This window comes from Acinonyx jubatus, chromosome E4, assembly GCF_027475565.1.
Source record: "Acinonyx jubatus isolate Ajub_Pintada_27869175 chromosome E4, VMU_Ajub_asm_v1.0, whole genome shotgun sequence".
NCBI classification, from domain to species: Eukaryota; Metazoa; Chordata; class Mammalia; order Carnivora; family Felidae; genus Acinonyx; species Acinonyx jubatus.
This window is the reverse complement of record NC_069395.1, coordinates 2,490,344-2,508,532: the sequence shown is the minus strand read 5'-3', so window position 1 is coordinate 2,508,532 and position 18,189 is coordinate 2,490,344. Positions and strand designations below refer to the sequence as shown.

General features: G+C 61.7%; 1 protein-coding gene across 9 annotated transcripts in view; it reads left to right on the top strand.

The window, feature by feature from the left end:
* Positions 1-18,189, top strand: part of ARHGEF11 (Rho guanine nucleotide exchange factor 11) — an 86,873-nt gene that overhangs the window by 64,053 nt on the left and 4,631 nt on the right. For 4 of the 9 annotated variants that reach the window (XM_027048336.2, XM_027048329.2, XM_027048331.2 and 1 more), the window contains 21 exons: positions 807-849; positions 1,856-1,952; positions 2,088-2,210; positions 4,199-4,222; positions 5,218-5,362; positions 5,650-5,749; positions 6,532-6,561; positions 9,431-9,557; positions 11,960-12,139; positions 12,219-12,266; positions 12,394-12,581; positions 12,834-12,980; positions 13,284-13,363; positions 13,471-13,596; positions 14,129-14,246; positions 15,035-15,213; positions 15,633-15,708; positions 15,853-16,020; positions 16,461-16,551; positions 17,044-17,169; positions 17,488-17,549. In XM_027048336.2, coding sequence (XP_026904137.2) covers positions 807-849; positions 1,856-1,952; positions 2,088-2,210; positions 4,199-4,222; positions 5,218-5,362; positions 5,650-5,749; positions 6,532-6,561; positions 9,431-9,557; positions 11,960-12,139; positions 12,219-12,266; positions 12,394-12,581; positions 12,834-12,980; positions 13,284-13,363; positions 13,471-13,596; positions 14,129-14,246; positions 15,035-15,213; positions 15,633-15,708; positions 15,853-16,020; positions 16,461-16,551; positions 17,044-17,169; positions 17,488-17,549 — 2,278 coding nt within the window. The remainder of the gene's footprint in view (positions 1-806; positions 850-1,855; positions 1,953-2,087; positions 2,211-4,198; positions 4,223-5,217; positions 5,363-5,649; positions 5,750-6,531; positions 6,562-9,430; positions 9,558-11,959; positions 12,140-12,218; positions 12,267-12,393; positions 12,582-12,833; positions 12,981-13,283; positions 13,364-13,470; positions 13,597-14,128; positions 14,247-15,034; positions 15,214-15,632; positions 15,709-15,852; positions 16,021-16,460; positions 16,552-17,043; positions 17,170-17,487; positions 17,550-18,189) is intronic. The other 5 variants (XM_027048332.2, XM_027048330.2, XM_053209201.1 and 2 more) reach the window with 3 other exon arrangements.

Below are 18,189 nucleotides of genomic sequence, written 5' to 3'. Positions count from 1 at the left end.
GGCCCCTTTGTTCTGCGTGTGGCCAGGTAGAATGCACGTGGCCTCTCCAAACATTTGGAGAGAGAAGGAGCTGGTGCCAAACCCTGATTCCTGTCCCCTAGATCGGTGCTGGCTCCGTGTCTGGGCTCACTGATCTAGGGAGGGGCTCTCATGCCCAGCCCAGAGCAGAGTTCCCGGGGAGGAGGCCGAGAGCGCGCGCCCGTGTGGACGGGGCCGGGCTGCGGTGGCACCTGCCTGCACAGGGCAACGCCTTACGGACTCTCCAGTGTGAGCGGCTATGCTGATGCCCAAACGACTTCAGTCTCTCAGTTCCAAAACATAAGCTCGCAGGATTCCTGAGACTGGGAGTAAAGTGTCCTTCTCAAGACTTCCACACCTGTTCCCTCTAGCGGGTCTGGAGGGGGGCGGCCGCTGCCGGCCGCACCCTGTGGGGGTTGCAGAACCGGCCCGTCCCCGCGGTCAGTCCCTCTGCTCTCCGCTCACTGGGACACTCGGTAACCTGAGGGAGCAGAGACGGCCCAGTAAAGCTTGCTCCCTTGGTGCTGAGTCAGCACCCGTGCATCCCATGCACCCCATGTCCTTGAAGCAAAGTGGGAAGCCTACATGTGCCCCAGAAGGTGGCCCAGCTCACCTTGTAGCTTCATGCTCGAGTGCAGGCTTACGAGGGGGCAGAGGAGAGGACGGTGGGCCGGGTGTCCGGGAAGGAGAGAAGGGGCGTTCCAGTCCTCCCTGCCACCGTGCAACATCTCCCACGTACCCTGGGCTGTGGGCCTCACTGCCCCCGCCCCCACTCTTCTCTTTTGTAGCCACTGAGAGTGAAGGTCCCAGAGGTGTTGCAGACTGAAATTGGTAAGTCAGTTTACTAGCCAGCTGCTCTTGTCCTGGGCCGTGGGAGGCTGCAGAGCACAGAGGGCACGTGGGCCCCATCCCTGGGAAGCCCTCCTCTAGGAGGGAAAGCAGGGGCGGTTCCCCCCGAGCGCCTCACGATGGCTGATGAGCTGCACAACGGGACAGGCCCTGCCTGGGGAGCCCATCCCAGGAGTACGTGCCCCCGTCAGACCTGAGCTCGTTTCTGCCAGCCTTCCCCGGGACCTTCCTGGGCCCAGCGGGGCCATCTGTACGAAAGGGCAGTTGGACTTGAGGGATTCCTAAGCCTGGTCGATCACCAGAATCCCTGGGGGAATTCTTGAAACTCCAGAAACCGGGGCCTCACTCCATCCCACCTCGGGTCGGGATCTCTGGAGTATTTTTGTTTCTGTGAATTCCTCTCTGATGCTGCCGGCGTTTGGCCCGGTGAGGACCCTGCCGGCCAATGATTGCTCTGTTCCCATCTCGTTCTCTAGTCGTGATAGGAGAGCTGAAGGAAGGCGGCATAAGAGGGTGTCAGCCTGAGAAGCGGGTCCCAGGCAGCTTTCTAGAGAACAGGCGTCCCACGCTGCCTTCGGAAAGCGTGCTTTGTGGCCTGAGGCCAGAGGGTGGAGTCCCTCGACCGCGTGAAGCTGCTGGGGGAGCGGACCGACACCGTCCAGGTTCCGCTGGGGAGTCGGGGCTTCATGTGAAGTGCTTGCCTTTCTCGGCCTCGCGCCCTGGCCCGGTGGCCACGAAGAATGAGGGGTTTGCACTGTGGCATCAGAGGGCAGCCCCTGGGCCCATCTGATCATAGACGGGGTTTCATTTGTCCACATAACAGAGCCTAGAACATCCAGAAAATGTTTTTGTGCCTGCCTTGGGACCTGGACAACAGGAGTCCAGTCCTGGACTCGGGACTGGCCTGGTGGGTCCAGGACTCAGGGGGCTCAGCAGGCCTGGCCCCCTCTCCCGACACCCCATTTCTCCTTCCCTGGGTTCCCACCAGACTCACGTCTGCGCAGCAGCGAGGACGTCCGCGCTGCCCTCCGGGAAGCCCAGGAGGCGGCCATGCCCGAGATCCAGGAGCAGATCCAGGACTACAGGTTGTGGGTCCCCCCCCGCTCCCTCTGCGTCCTCACCCGTCTGTCCCCTGTGACGAGCGTCTCTCGTGAGCACATTTGCCTCGCTGTTTCCGGGCGTCTGTGAGCACACGTGTGCTCCTGCTTTGTCTGTCTTAGAACGAAGCGCACCCTGGGGCTGGGCAGTCTGTACGGTGAGAATGACCTGCTGGACCTGGACGGCGACCCTCTCCGAGAACGCCAAGTGGCCGAGAAGCAGCTGGCTGCCCTGGGAGACATCCTGTGAGTGCACCACCACCCCACCCCCACCCCCCCCGCAACGCCACCCGGAAGTGCCGAACAGACGCGAGTGTCCTGTGCGTCTGCTCGCCGGCCTCTCCCCGCACGACGTCTGCCGGATCCTCCCCCCGGAAGGTGCGGAGGGCCCGGCTTGCCTGCTGCCTTGCTCAGGCGAGACTGTCGGCATTTCACGGGGCCGCGGGACTCTGCGGCTCCCCACGGAGCTTTCTGCTCCCCTTCCGAGCCCTCTTCCTGACCGTGCTGCCTCCTGTCCTTAGGGTCACAGGGACCCTGGCACGAGGGCCACACGTGGGCCCTCAGGAGGCAGACCGGCTGGCGGGCGGGAGGGTGAACGATTATTCTCAACCAATCATCTCAGTAGGGCGTCAGGAGACCGGCCTGACTAACCTGGTCAGGAACTTCGGCTCAGCTGCGGTGGCCGTGCCTCTCCTGTCCCGTCTTCCCAGCGCCACCCGCGTGACTTTGTGGGGACACATCAGACTTAAGGGCTTCTCCACTCAGTGCTCTGGGACCCTGGTCTCAGCTATAAAATGACAAAAGGTGGACGAGACTGTCTCCAGAGTCTCTGTTCACGCTGCCATTCAATGCAGCAACACGTGCGGAGTTCATTCTGGGCTCTCGGGACGTGTTAGTGAACAAAACAACAGTTTCTGTGGTGCTCACGTCATAGGGGGAAGAGAGAGCAATGTGCAAGAAATAAGGAAGGCCTGTAACGCGTTGGAGACAACGAGGGGGACAGAGCAGGCTGGCGGAAGGGGTCGGGCGCACCAGAGCCAGCGGGTGACGGTTTTAAATAGGGCGGCCAGGGCGAGCCTCCCCCCCCCCCCCCCCAAGTAACATTTAAGCAACTGAAGAAAGTGGGACCGTCATCCTTGAAGACCGCTGGGGGGAAGAGGCAGGGCAAAGTAGGCACGTGCTTGACGTGTGGGGAGCAGCGGAGACCAGAGCAGATAGAGAAGGTGGGTGCTGAAGTCAGAGAGGTGACGGAGGGCAGCCGCAGAGCCTGAGGACGGTTGTGCGGCCTCTGGATTTCCCTGTCCGTGGCGGGGAGGGGCCGCACGGGAACCCACGCGGTGGGGCTTGGACCGGGCAGGGCTGGGGCACGCGGTGAGACGCGGTCGGTGTCCCACGTGTATCCTAACAGTAGAGCAAATGGGCATCTCCTAAAACTGAGTGTGGGTCGGGGAAGACCCCACGGTTTGTGCCTACACGGCAGAAAGGACGAGGTGCCATCAGCCGGCATCAGGGCGGCTGTGGGGGGGGCAGTCCGAGGTGGGCATGTTGAGTCTGAGGTCCGTATTAGACGTCACCCTGGAGGTGCGGCCGCAGGCTAAGTCTGGCAGAGGACAGACAGGACTGCAGACATCACACAGGGGCATATTCCTGGGAATAACCCCCTGAACTTCAGCCAAGCCCTGGATCTTTGTGGGCCTCAGTTTCCCTGGCCTGTTACAGTGGGCACCCCGCTCAGGGTGGTCTCTCCGGGAAGCTTCAGCCTCACTTGATGGAGATCTAACACCTCCTCACCGGGCACTTTGAGATCTCGATCAGCTTGTGAATAGCTTAGAATAGCGCCTGGCCCATCATGCCCCCTCAGCTGGTCGTTGCTGCCTCCACCGCCGTGTGGGAAGGTCTCTCTGGGTCGGCTCTCGAGGGGCCACCCGCCCTCCTCCAGTTCTACGTCAGCCCAGCCCTTCAGTCGAGTCTGGCTGGGCGAGGACGGGCCCCTTCCTCCGTGATCACGTCACAGTGCTGGCCACGTCCCCCTTCAGCGGGAAGGACCTCTCAGTCCCTGTGCCGAGGCCCCCACGGGGGTGAGCGCTCTCGCCTCCTGAGCCCCACGTGGGCTCAGAGCTGAGACCGGAGTCGAGGTCTGGCCTCCCCACCCCCACCGCCCCCGTCCTCTGTGTCTGCGCGGCCAACACGCCTGTGCCGTACGTGCGCGTCATGGCTCCTTCCTTTTGTTCCAGGTCCAAGTACGAGGAGGACAGGAGGTGAGTGAGTGTGCAGTGCGTTTGCCATCCTTCTGGACACAGGGCGCCCTGAGCATCGAGGTCACAGTGTGTCCGGCCATGGCCCCAGGTGTCGCGTAACCGTAACAGCGGCTTGTGAGGTCCAGGCCCCTGCCGCTTGGGGCCGCCGCCTGGGGCAAGGGTCTGCCCTCACCCCACCGTGCACATAGCCAGCCTCCCCACCTCCGCCTTAGCTCTGCGTCTCCCTCCGGCTTTCACCTCTGAGCCACCGTGAAGTGCTGGTGACAGGACCGGTCTGAGTCAGCAGCCCTTGTCGGGGAGCCGGGGCGCGACGCCTCTCCTCTCTGGCACAGGTTATGGGGTTTCCGCAGCCGGTATGCGTGTCCGCTCCTCAAGCGGCCAGCGTCGAAGAGTGTGCGCACGCTTGAGCCGGAGGAAGGCAGGCCAGGGCGGTTGTGGAGGAGGGGCCGGAGCCCCTGCTGCACTGAGTGCCCAGAGTGCCTGACCTGCCTCCTGAATCCAGGGCCAGATCCGCTTCCAGACACAGCTCTGGACGGTTCCACGTGTGGCCCGTGGCGGCTCCGTTCCATCTCTCTCTTGGTGCCAGGGCCGGGAAGGTGGTGAAGGCAGAGGCAGGCCGGCATTTGCCACCCCACCGCACGTGGATGCCCGAGGACCGTGGCCGTGGGCCTCAGTCGGCTCCAGGCCTGCCGGCTTGTTGGCTTACGTTGTAGGGACCGGCCACACCCTTCTGCTGGCCACTCTCCCCCTTCAGGAAGAGTTCTGCTTAGGGAGAGAATTAGGTCTCTCCCAGGACTCCTGCTAGCCAAGAGTCCTTCTGTGCCCCCCCTTGAGAATTCCAGGGCTCCTTCCAAACACCCTGACCCAGAACTCTCCCTTTGTCACCCCCCCGGGCAGTAGTTTGGAGATTGTTCGGAGCGGGGTTCCGGCCCTTCCGCCTGTTGGCGGGCACAGCTCGAGCTTTCTGACTGACCACTCTGCTTCCCGTCTCACAGCGCCCCCATGGACTTCGCCCTCAATACCTACATGAGCCACGCCGGGCTCCGTCTTCGAGAGGCACGGCCTTCCGGCGCAGCCGAAAAGGCTCAGGCAGCTCCTGACAAGGACAAGTGGCTGCCCTTCTTCCCAAAGACCAAGAAGGTGACAGAACTACCTGGACAAGAGTCCTCTGGTGCGGGTCTCTGCATGAGGCCAACCCGGGAAAGCCACTCAAGACTGCTCCTGACCCTCGCTGCCTTTGCGTGGGGAGTCCCTGAGAACCCACAGACAAGCTCAAACCCGGCCCAGGCGCACGTGTGCTGGTTCGGGAGCAAGCAGGAGTCTGCTTTGCAGTTAGCCGTTCAGGGGGGTCTGGGGGGCAGTGGCAGGGATGAGTGGCTAAGTCTGGGGATTGGGACCTTCTCCAAAGCTGGTGTCTCCTGTCCCAACAGAGCAGCAATTCCAAGAAAGACAAGGAAGCCTTGGAGGACAAGAGGCGAAACCCTATCCTCAAGTACATCGGGAAGCCCAAAGGCTCTTCGCAGAGCAGTGAGTACATGGGGGGGGGGGGGGGAGGGGGGGCGGTGGCCTCAGGCAGGGGCGGCGGCCCCGTCACCGACCGGGTGGCTGGCAGAGGGTGTTCCTTGTCCCAGCAGCCGCACGCCCGCCTGCCCTCTGAGACCGCAGCTCCCGCTCAGTGCTGCTCATTGTCCCCTTGCCACACCGCGTGCAGGCTCCTCGAGATGCAGATGACGCTTCCGAGCCAAGGAGGCCATGCCGGTCCCCGGGCCTTAGTCTAGGAGCTCAGGGCAGTTATAGCTACCGAGCAGCCACGCGGAGGAATATTCCCGCCTGGCAAGGCCGCCCTGTTGACAGTAAATGCCCCCTTCACCTTCACCAGTGGGCTCCGTCTGTGCCCCTGAGGTGTGTCAGGAGCAATTGTGGGCCCTCGATGGGAAGTCTGACTTACTGCTAAGCAGAACTACATGTGGAGTGGGAGGTGGGGGCCCAGCGACACCCCCGATGCTGCCACTCACCTGAAACTCGGTTAAGCCTGTCGCCGGTCTGGAACTTCCTGCTGGCCTCCCGGTCGGCGTCTTCAGACCCCAGTGTTAGTCTTGGGAGTCTGGGAAGGGCTGTGGGGTGGGTGGGCCAGTGGCCTTTTCTGATATTGCTGCCTGGGGGCTGTGGAAGGGGGGACTCTTCTAGATCAGACCTGATTTTTGCCATTCGTTTTTCATTTTCCAGCTTGATGTAAGTTTTGTTTTGACTCTGGAGACGTTAATTTGACTTTTCATGGTTTACTTTTGTTTTTGTTTGTTTTCTTTTAGCATTTCATATTCCCTTGTCCCCTGTGGAAGGTAAAAGGACCATTTTCTGTGGGTTTTTCTTTGCATTAGCTTTGAGTTTCCATCTCTCCACTCTGTCTGTCTGTCCTTTTTCCCCGTCCCCCATCCCGTCACTCCGTCGCTGTCTTCCATGTGCCTCCCTCCTGCTCCAGCTGCCTCCACAAGGGGCTGCTCCTGGCGGTGTCACGGAGGCCAGGCTCCCCGCCCTCGGCCCCACCCTGTCCCTGTCTCACATCTCAGGGAACAGGCTCCGAAGGTCCAGGGCTCCGTGTACATGAGGGAGGCCTTTACACATTAAAATGTCCTGCACGAGCTTCTCAGGTTTTTGTCTCGACTGAAATAACGAAAATCCTCATTTTTGAGAGTTATGCAGGGTTTCTTTCATAAACAATGGGTCTCTAACAGTTCTTCTTGGGGGCCTTTCACCGTCCGTCACCTGCTCTGCTTCAGCCCTTGAGCATGGCGCGTCCACCGCTCCTGACTTAACATGGACGGCGTGGCGTCACCACGGCGGTTGAAGAGAGTGACCCCTGCTGTGTGTTAGAGGGCCTGGTGCTGTCGGGGGTCTGTGCGCTGAAAACGAACACGTCATATACATTAACCCAGAGAGGCTGAGAACCACATCATATACATTAACCCAGAGAGGCTGAGAACCTGCAGTTGGGCAAACTCATTTTTCATCAGTGAGGCTCCCACGAGTACAGTCACGTGATTAATGTGGTCAAGGCTCTACTGTGAATCTGTGCAGAGAGAGAGCAGTGCAGTGAAATCAGGAAATTGTTCAGTGGCTAGAATTCATTTTATGTGAAGTGACAATTAAAAATAACGATTTTCAAAATTATTTCAAAGTTACTAAATTCCTAGACTCGTGCTACTTTCTTGATTTTTTTTTTTTTTAATGTTTATTTATTTTCGAGAGAGAGGCAGAGACAGAGCGTGAGCAGGGGTGGGGCAGAGAGAGAGGGAGACAGAATCCGAAGCAGGCTCCAGACTTCGACGCAGGGGGCTTGAACCCACGAACCGTGAAATTATGACCTGAGCTGAAGTCGGACACCCAACCGACTGAGCCACCCAGGCACCCCTCCTTATGCTACTTAAAAAAAAAAAAAAAAAAAAAAGGTTTTAAGTTTTGAGAAAAGGCATACAAAACAATGGAAAAATAAAAGAATGGCCTTGGGACCCAGGCCCTTAGATCTTAACACACACTTCCTCCTGTCCACGCTGCCCCAGTGGAGGCAGGAGGAAGCAGCAGCTTCGAGGGGCCGGGAGCCCAAGGACAGGGTAAGGGGCCTAGGTGTTCACCAGGGCTGAGTTCGGTCTTTCCATTGTAATCTAATGATTTGGTGTGGCCTTGGTTCTCAAGTTCCCAGGACATCAGCAAAGCCTATGTCCGTGTCTAAAGACCAAACAGCCCCCAGAGGTGGAGGAAGGGTCAGCACTGAGTGACCGTTAGAGTCATCAGCTGTTGCCCCCGTTTAACAGCGACCATAACTGACTGTTAATAATATGGAATGTACTTACCCTTCCATTTCATTGTCATCCAGAGAATGGAGGAAGGAGAACAGGGGACACCAGTGAAAACTGTGCTCATTTAAAAAATTGCGTTCCTTTCTGCCTTTCTCCCCCCCATTACACTGACTTTCCTCAGTTGTGCCGCCTCTCAGAGCAATCCCCGTTTGTCGTCACAGGGTGAACTATACCCCGAGCACAGGCGACACACAGGGGAGGGAGCAGTGGGCTCAGCCCAGCGGCCTCCTGTTACAGGGTATTCCCAGGCCCTCGTGCCATCACCCAGCAGGGCCGCTCAGGCTGTGACTGCAGAGCTGACCCTGTGGCAGGCAGCTCAGGCCCCAGTCCCCAGAGTGGGCGTGATGCTAACAGCCCCTGCTCCTGACACGGCCTCCTGTTACGCATCTCTGGAAAACTGTTACCCCGGCCACCTGCCTAAATGATACGAAGTTTGAAGAGACCAGCTGGATGTTCTGTTTGCTCTGGCCTGGAAACTTTCTCATGAAACCTGAGTTTAGAGACTTAGGGAGATTTGTAGGTTTGCACGGGTGGGACTCTGGCTAGTGTGGGTAGGATCAGGGCCTTGCCTGCCTCCCTGCCCACCCCCAGCCTTCCTGTTGGTCTCTGGCAGATCGGCCTCTGAAGCCCAGCTCTGGGCTGATGTCACTGCATCTCTGAGGAGGAACCTTCTGCGGGTGTCCCATGAGCCTCGTGACTTTCATACCTGCTCTGTTTCTTTGAACAAGAACAGCCTTCTTTTGTCTTAGCTTTGAAGAGGGGCTGGAATTTGAATGCCAGAGAGTGACCCCTTTTCTCTGTTCTACCTAAGACCACCCCCACTCACTGATAATAAAGGGTCTGATTCACAGTGATGGCAGCAACTAGAGGCAGGGGCCGGGACTGGAAGGACAGGAAGGAAAGTCAAAAAAAAGAACAAATAATGAGCTCTAAAAGTAATATAAACTTGGGAAATGATTGATATAACCTGGCAACCTGGCCAAATTACAGACAGATGCGTTTTGGGTGCTCCTGGCTGGTATTCTATTCTGTATTCGGTTCTTGGAAAAAATGTCATCGTTAATTAAGCCTGAGAGTCATTGTAATAACGTGAGAGCCGAAAGGAATACCCACAGGAAATATACCTCCAAATGGTCTCATTTTGCATGTGAGAGAGCAAGGGACTGCCCCTGTCACTCTCCGGGTTATTGGGAGAGGACCAGGAAGTAGTCTAGAGGACCAGCCCCCGCGTCTCCCAGTCCCCAGCCCGGTGCTGCTGTCATCCGTGCTTGCTCACTGCTCTGTCTTCTGGGCTAACGGGAGCGAGGGTCCCGAATAGAAAGCAGAGTACCCTTCATTGTCTTTCTGCTTCCAGTCAAACCAGGCAACGTGAGGAACATCATTCAGCACTTTGAGAACAACCAGCCGTATGACGCCCCAGAGCCCGGGACGCAGCGGCTTTCCACAGGAAGCTTTCCCGAGGACCTGCTGGAAAGCGACAGGTAGCAAGGGCCACGTGGGAATTGCCGGCTTCCCACGGAGGGGAGCCTGGGCAGGGTGTGCTGCAGGGTTATTTCCAGGTGCTTCCCCCCACTCCGTTAGACCATAAGATCCCCGCCGCAGAACTCGCAGCTGCTCCGAAGACACGCCAGTGTCGGCCATCAGGCCACCAGAAGACCGAGCAGGGCCCCCGACCTCCCAGCCCGGGGACTGCGTGTCTTCAACGTTTCCTTTGGACTCACCGCCTGGGTACTCAGCAGCTAGAGGATATTACACAGCAGCTAATCCCGACACCCTACCTGACAAGGCTGGAGAAGACTGGGGCAGGGGTGGCAAGGGACAGTCCCGGGGATGCAGGGGTCAGGCAAGGTTGGCCCCGACGCCCGTGAGGAAGAGCACCGGAGTTTGGCTCTGCTGGTTCCAAAGCACTTTCGAGAAGAAAAGAGGGTTTGCAGCTCTGGCATCTCGTATGTTCTCCATCTTTGGCCACGTTCCAGTGAGAACCCTTCTCTGGCACCGAGGCGTGCTCCCGGACTTGTTCCGGACCGCGGCACGACAGCAGCCACGTCATGTCTGAAATTCTCCAGCCAACACTTAGTGAGAACCACCTGTGGTCAGAAAGCTCCGTGCACCTTCCCTGAGTCACCCTTGAGTCATCGTAGACGGGGTCTTGCGTGCACAGAAATCATACACGTGTGTACCTACTGAGCAGGCGCAAGCCAGGTCACTGGGTCACTGGGGAGTGGCCAAGGGAATCAAACCATTTTACCTGGGAAACTGACCAAACTACAAGTCCGCCGTTCCTGCTCCCACACAAGGTTACTCCTGCTTGTAGCAAACCTTCGTAAGCTCAGTGCATGTGGAGATTCTGCCGTCATGAGAACAAACAAAGCTGTAAGGGAAGGTGAAGGTTAGATCTGTCCTGAGCCAAGAGGCCGAGCTCTGTGTAATCTCATTGAGTGAATTAAATGTATAAATTACGGGATGTGTAGGCCCGATGTTACAGATGCATCAGGCGTGTAGAGACAAGATACCAATGTTGTGAGAAAAAAGTTGAGACCGTTTGCAAATAGTGCTCTTGAAGGTGCCAGCTATACATGCCCTGAGACCCTAGGATCCCGAATCCACTGTCCACGGGAGCCGTTGGCTTTGCTGACTGTAAGCTCACCAGCAGTCTTAGCAGAAACGGTGGGTCAGAGGTCGGCAGGTATAAGAGCCCCTGGGTCTAGAAGGCGGTATTCTAGGGATCGGGGACCAGAGGTAGGTCGCCCCACTTGTTGGGAGGAAGGTTACTCGCTTGTGGGGGCTTGTCCTGGTGCTCAGGTGGCCTGTTGTGGGTTACTGGTGCAAGTGCTGGGTGAGTGGTCTTGGCTGGAGGCGTTCTAGCAGCCCCCAGGGGGTGGTCTGAGGCGGTCGGCTGGCAGTGTGGCTTCAGGGATAGCTCCGTTTGAGTCCTTGGCAGTCGAGAGACACGAGATAAATGGAGCCCAGGGTGCTGGCCTCCTTTGCTACAGCAGCTTGCTGTGCCCTCAGGAGCTGCCCGGACTCCGTAGGCCGTCCCTGGTCCTGGAGGCAGGGGGCCAGGATGCAGATCAGTGAGCAGGTCAGTAAGAACCAAGCCAGCAGGAGGAGGGAGGAGGCACCATCCTGGGGCAGCAGGGGTCAGAGACACCAGCTGTTTCCCGGCTCATGCTCTGCAGGATGCGGGAAAGAACACCCGGCCGTCAGCGTCTCTTCACACTGAGGGGTCTCTGGGACTGGAGATGCTGAGTCTTGTCTTGTCTGTGGGTCTTTTGGCCAAACCTGGCAGGTGAGGGAGCGGGTTCCTGCCGGTCAGTAGATGGGCCCTCCCCAGCCAGCCTGCCCCCAGGAGGGGACGTGGAAGCTCCGGAAGGATGCTACAAGAGGAGAACCGAAGAATCCACACCACAGCTGGAGGGGCAGGAGCCCATCTGTGGATAGAATCTCTGATAGGCCTGCGAGGAGGCCAGGACAAGTGTGAAGGAAGTGCCTGTACTTCTCGGTAGAAGAAAGTCCTATGAAAGGAAGAGATCTGCCTCAAGCAGGGTCCGCGGTGGGAGCTGACCTGCTCTGGAGTCGAGGGAAAGATGGTCTGGCCACCAGACAGTCCGGGACAGGAGCGAGGACCTCATGGTCCCCGATAAGGGCCTGCGGCATCCACAGCTTTCCTGGAGGGTTTGGGGTCTGTGGCGTACCACAAGTCTGATCTCTTGGTCCCCGCTCTCATTTCCTGGTGGGCCACGGGGACGATGACGGGGACGATGAGAGCCTCTGCCCATCGAGCCGGACTGGGGAGGGGCAGGGGAGGCACCTGGAGTCTTGGTGGCAGAGGAGAGCTCGTCCGGGACGTGGGACCCCAAGGTTGCCGGTCCTCCTTCCCCAGTTCACGCTCAGAGATTCGCCTGGGCCGCTCGGAGAGCCTGAAGGGCCGGGAGGAGATGAAGCGGTCTCGGAAGGCGGACAACGTGCCCCGCTCTCGCAGCGACGTAGACATGGACGCGGCCGCGGAGGCCGCCCGCCTCCACCAGTCAGCTTCGTCCTCTGCCTCCAGCCTCTCCACCAGGTGGGCAGGGCTCGGGCAGCTCAGCTGGGGCGTCTCGGGGCAGGGGCAGCGGGGGCTGAGGGCTGACTTCTCTCCACAGGTCTCTGGAGAACCCAACCCCTCCCTTCACCCCCAAGATGGGCCGCAGGTGAGTGGGGTGTCCCGGCCCCGAGCGGCCGGCCAGGTGTGCCCGTCCACGGCCGCCGTTTCCCGTGGGCTCCGGGCAGGAGAGACGGGGGCGGACCCCGAGCTGAGTCCTTCCTCCTCTTCCCCAGGAGCATCGAGTCCCCCAATCTGGGGTTCGGTGCAGACGCCCTCCTCCCCCACCTCCTAGAGGACGATCTGGGCCAGCTGTCTGACCTGGAGCTGGAGCCGGATGCCCAGAACTGGCAGCACATGGTGGGCAAGGACGTGGTGGCTGGGCTAAGCCAGAGAGAGATCGACCGGCAGGAGGTCATCAACGGTGAGCATGTGCCCCTCTGTCTCGGGCGAGTAGGGGGCAGAGGGTGGTAGTAGGCCAGGTGGCTCCCCGGGGACGGGACCAGGTCCGTGTCGCCATTCCCGCATGGCCCTTGGGGTGGGACGTCGCCCTGCGATCTGACACCAGCGCTCGGCTTCCTCAGAAGTGGTTTGGGGTGGCAGTCGTATGACTTTGCATACTCGCTTGACCCCCCTGTGCTTTGTGTCCCTCCCATCCCGCGACCACCCCGCTCAGAGCTGTTTGTGACAGAAGCCTCCCATCTGCGCACGCTCCGGGTCCTGGACCTGATCTTCTACCAGCGAATGAAGAAGGAGAACCTGATGCCCCGGGAGGAGCTGGCCCGGCTCTTCCCCAACCTGCCTGAGCTCATAGAGATCCACAGTGAGGGGCCGTCCTCCCCGCCCGCTGTCTTTCCCCCACACCCCTTCTCCGGCCAGCCTTCAGGTGTCTGTCCCCATCTGACCGTGTGCCAGGGCCTACCTGAGCAGACAGCCCTCACCTGCTCTCTCTGGCGGACAGCTTGATACGCGGCCTGGAGCCAGCCTCCCGGGTCCCCCAGGAGCAGAACGGCTGCCGCACCCTTCCCCTCGGCACTGCCGCCCAAAGCCCTTCTCCCCGGGCCCCGGAGGGTCCGGCGGTGCAACTCTACCCCGGGCCTCTCTGATTCTTCTCTCCTTGCCCCAGATTCCTGGTGTGAGGCCATGAGGAAGCTCCGGGAGGAGGGCCCCATTATCAAAGACATCGGTGACCTCATGCTGGCTCGGGTATGCTTGGAGGGGACGGGTGCCCCTTTCCCGCGGCCACGGGAGCGGCGGCGGGGGGTGTGGGCGGGCCGGGGTGCGATGCCCGGGTGGCGTCCCTTGTGCTGCAGTTTGACGGCCCCGCCCGGGAGGAGCTCCAGCAGGTGGCCGCGCGGTTCTGCTCCCACCAGTCCACAGCACTGGCACTCATCAAGACCAAGCAGCGCAAGGAGAGCCGGTTCCAGCTCTTCATGCAGGTGTGGCCTCCCGCCGCGGCCTGGCCGCCAGCAGAAGTCAGTGCGGGCGTAGCTCCGTAAAGCCGGCCGGGGTCGCCAGGGATCTCCCGGCTGCTTTCCTGGAGCCCCGGGGCAGGCCCGCCGGCCTCTCCTCTCCACCCGGGAGGGCAGCCCAGCCACCCCCACGCCCATCCACAGCCCCCTCGTCCCACGCCACCGCCTCAGAAACACTGGCACGTGCCGGCCCTCAGGACGGACGTGGCTTAGCGGCCAGAAGGCCGTGTTCACCTCCTGCTTCCTGTGTGCACGCAGCTGGGCCTCGGTTTCCCTGTCTGTAAAGCGGGCATAGCACCTGCTCTGTGGCGCTCGTTCGACCACATCCCCTCCGTGGGTTATCTCCCGGCCCCCACCAGTCTTCCCTAAACCTTTCTGAGTGACCCTCTGGGGCCAGGACCCACTTGGCCTTTTCACACCCATCGGGGTCCCGAGCCCATGAGCCAGGCCCTAAACCGCGGGGTGTCCTCTTTCTCCGTCTGTGCCCCCTGCTGTTCAGGAGGCCGAGAGCCACCCTCAGTGCCGGCGGCTGCAGCTCAGAGACCTCATCATCTCGGAGATGCAGCGGCTGACCAAGTACCCGCTGCTGCTGGAGAGCGTCCTCAAGCACACGGAGGGTAGGGAGCGCGAGGCGGTGGCCGCACTCAGACCTAGTTCTAGCGCTGACCTGCTCTGTGGCCTTCACGAGTCACTTGTTTCGCTCAGTCTCGAGGGAGGTCGTGATTATGAGCGTGCTTTGGGGGGAAGAAGCTCAGCAGCGGGAGGGGGTGTGAGGCTCGCCCCCAGCCTGTGGGGGCCTTGGTGCAAACCTGAGGAAAGCGTCCGAATGGAAAGAGGTTGGCACGCGGACTCCCGTGTGACTGTGGTCCCACACCGGGGCCACGGCTGCCGTCACCTCCCCCCCCCCCTCCCCGCCCCCGGCATCTGTCCGTCCCCCTGCCGGACGCCTCTGTGCAGCGCACAGACGTACAGCCGCGTGTGCTGACTGTAGAAGTTCAGTGGCCGTGCTGAGAGGAGCTAGCCCCAGGGACACTCTCTGGGGTCCCGAGCATTCCCCCGCTGCCCTCGAATTTGGGGTGCTGGAGTCAGGGTATGGAGTGTGAGGACCCTCTCCCGACCTGGGCGGGCATCCTGGAGGCACCCTTGCCGTCAGCCAGGCCCTGCCCTCCCCCGCATCTGTGGAGCTGGTTGTGGTCCAGCTGGCAATTCCCAAGAGCTGTGTGTGTCTCCGGGACGGTGCTCTGATCCCGAGGACGCTCAGCGCCAGGGCCCCTTACGTGTGAGGCCAAGACAACACAACTGTGCCCGTACCGTCGGCTTGCAGCCACCGGCGGCCAGGTGTGCTGGACTCTGACACGCTCCTCAGGCAGGCACCCCCCAGCACCGCCTCTGCCCCGATCGGTAGGTGGCACGTCTGAGCACGAGAAGCTGTGCCGGGCCCGGGACCAGTGCCGGGAGATTCTCAAGTACGTGAACGAGGCCGTGAAGCAGACAGAGAACCGGCACCGTCTGGAGGGTTACCAGAAACGCCTGGACACCACCTCCCTGGAGAGGGCCAGCAACCCTCTGGCGGCGGAGTTCAAGGTGGGAGGCGGGGACCGCCGCACACACTGGGGGCACCCCTGGGAGCGGAACCGGCCGGGGCCCGGAGGGACGGGGTGCCGCAGCGGGGCCCCACGACCACCCAGCAGACGGCCCTGCCGACAGGGACGGGATGCTGGAGTTCTCCTGGCTGAGCGGGGGCTGGGAGCCGGGGTCCAGGTGAAGGTGGCCGGGGAGGAAACAAAAAGAGGTCGGGTTGGGGAGAGGCCCGGGCAGAGCCGCTGGCGAACCCCCCGGTGGGACGCACAGCCTCACGGCGGCTTCTGTCCTGCCCGTGGCCTCTATTCGAGCGTCAGAGCAGAGGCCGCCTCTTGCTTGCCGCTGACCCCCAGCTCCTCAGCAGTGTGGCGTGCACTGGGTCGAACGAAGGTACGAATGAACGAACGACGTTTCCTTAACAGAGCCTGGATCTGACAGCCAGAAAGATGATCCACGAGGGGCCCCTGACCTGGAGGACCAGCAAGGATAAGACCTTGGGTGGGTGCCCCAGCCCTGCCCCCTGGACCGCACGCCCGGGGCCCGGCAGGGCTCCTGCGGCCCCGCCTGGGGAGGGGGCACAGGACCCTGTCCCTGTGCTGGGGGGGGGGGGCGGGGGCACTCCTCATGGCGCTTGCCCCCCAGACCTGCACGTGCTGCTGCTGGACGACCTCCTGGTGCTGCTGCAGAAGCAGGACGAGAAGCTGCTGCTCAAGTGCCACAGCAAGACGGCCGCCGGCTCCTCGGACAGCAAACAGACCTTCAGCCCCGTGCTCAAGCTCAACGCCGTGCTCATCCGCTCCGTGGCCACAGGTGCCGCGCGGGCCTGGCCTCGGGCCTCCCTGCTGGCCCCTGAGCAGGAGGACGTGGCCCAGGGCGGGGTGGGGGGACGGGGCCCGGCGGACAGAGGCAGTTCGGTGAGAAGCCCCGTGTGTGCGGGAAGGGGCCCTGGGCCCGCTCTCTCCACCCGTGGTTTGGGGCGATGCCCCCCCCCGCCTCCGGGAGTCGCGGGCGGCGGCGAGCGTGAGGGAGAGCAGAGGGAGCGGGGCCGCCGCGGGGAGGGCCTGAGGGTCCAGGACTGCCTCTGGCCTTCCTGTACGCGACCCTGCGTGGTTCCGGTGGCCAGCTGCGTGTTCTGCTCTGGTCCCCGTCCCGTGTCGAGGGCCGGGGCTTCCAGCACCTTGTGGCCCTGGCGGGGGCCGCCGTCACAGCTCTGCCACCTCCACGCGGCCCTTCCCCCTTCCTTCGCACAGACAAACGGGCCTTCTTCATCATCTGCACTTCCGAGCTGGGCCCCCCCCAGATCTATGAGCTGGTGGCTCTGACGTCGTCAGACAAGAACACGTAAGAATCGAGGGGCCAGGGCGGCGTGTGTGAGTGGTGGGCAGTGAGGCCGGGCTGAGGGGTGGAGGATGGGGCATGGGCGTGGGACAGGGAGACAGGGCAGGCGCAGCGGACTCGCGGGACCGCCGTCCTTGCCCCCGAGGGGTCTTCTGCGTGGTCAGTGGTCCCTTCCTCCTCCCTGCGCTGGGGTTCTTCCTCCTTCCCACCAAGCGCATGCGCCTCCGGGGTCGTCACCCACCCCTCGTTCCCTCGCTGCCGCCACACGAGGCAGCTCGACTGAGTCAGCGTCTCAGCGTCAGGCTTGTCACCTGTGGGTCTTACTGCCTGTCTGGGGGCCGTTTAAAGACAAGGAGCAGACGGGGACTGCTCGGCCCAGAGCACGGCACAGGGCCACTGTGGGTGGCTGCACACGCCTGTGGGGAGGGCTGCCTGCGGGGGGCGTGCCTGACCCTGTGTTTACCACCGGCCCTCTCTGCCCCTGCTGAGCCACAGGTGGATGGAGCTCTTGGAGGAGGCCGTGCGGAACGCCACCGGGCGCCCCGGAGCCGCCCCAGCACCCGCCCATCCCCCACCCACCGGCGCCCAGGAGCCGGCCCACCAGAGCCTCACACCCAGCAGGTGCTCACCCCCCAGGCCCCCAGTCGTCCCCACGCCTCCGCCTTCAGTCCCTGTCTGCTCCCCCCAACCTGGCCGTCGGGGAGACCATGCCTGCGCCAGGGTGGGGGGTATAGAATCGGGACCAGGAGACGCCGGCCAGCACCCACCCTGCTCTCCAGGTGGCCGACCCGTGGCAGGTGCTGAAGCCTGCCACCTCCCTTTGTCGGACCATCCTTTACTGCCCGTTGTGACGCGGGAGGCCAGGGCGGCGCCTGAGCTCACCCCTCCTGGCTGGTGTCAGCAGTGCGGCGGGTGACCTCTGGGGGTTTGTCCCCGCAGGGTGGGACTGGATGGCTCGGAAGTGTTCCACGGCGAACCAGGACCTGAGGAGCTGTCTGGAGGTGTGTCCCCGGAACCGTGCTTGTGGGAGCCCACCGGGCCATTGTTGGTGGGACAGGTCAGGGGGTGGTCGGGTGCGGGTGCGGGGCGATGGGAGAGGATGTCGGGGCCAGAAGCGTGAGGTTTGGATAAGAACAGAGAAAGGACTGAGAAGGGGGTCCAGAAGGGGAAGGAGAGTAGACCTGAGCCAGTGTGGACGAGCTCACTTGAACAGAGACCCCCACCCCGGCTCTCCGGGTGACAGGCGTTCCACAGTGGAGGGGGGGGGCCCCGTCTCCTCCAGCTGGGCGTTTCCATGGAGAAGGCCACACCCGTGGGATACCGTGGGTAAATCTCCTGGTGGACTCCTCACTTCCTTCGGGTCCCTGCAGACGTTGCCTCTGCGGCGACGCGCCTTCTGTGGCCTTGCGGCTGCAGGTAAACGGCGCTCCCGCCCGCCCCCGCCCCCTGGCCTACGCGCTGCCGTGTCTTTCCCACGGTGCTGTCTCCTTCTAATTCGCCTGGAGAGCTCGCTGTACTGTGTTACTCCTCTGTGTCTGTCCACTAGAGCTTAAGCTCCACACTGGCAGGGAGCTGGGTGTCATCCCCGACGTCTGCCAAGGGTTCGGGACGGTGTCTGGTTGTAGTCATAGTAGGGGTTCA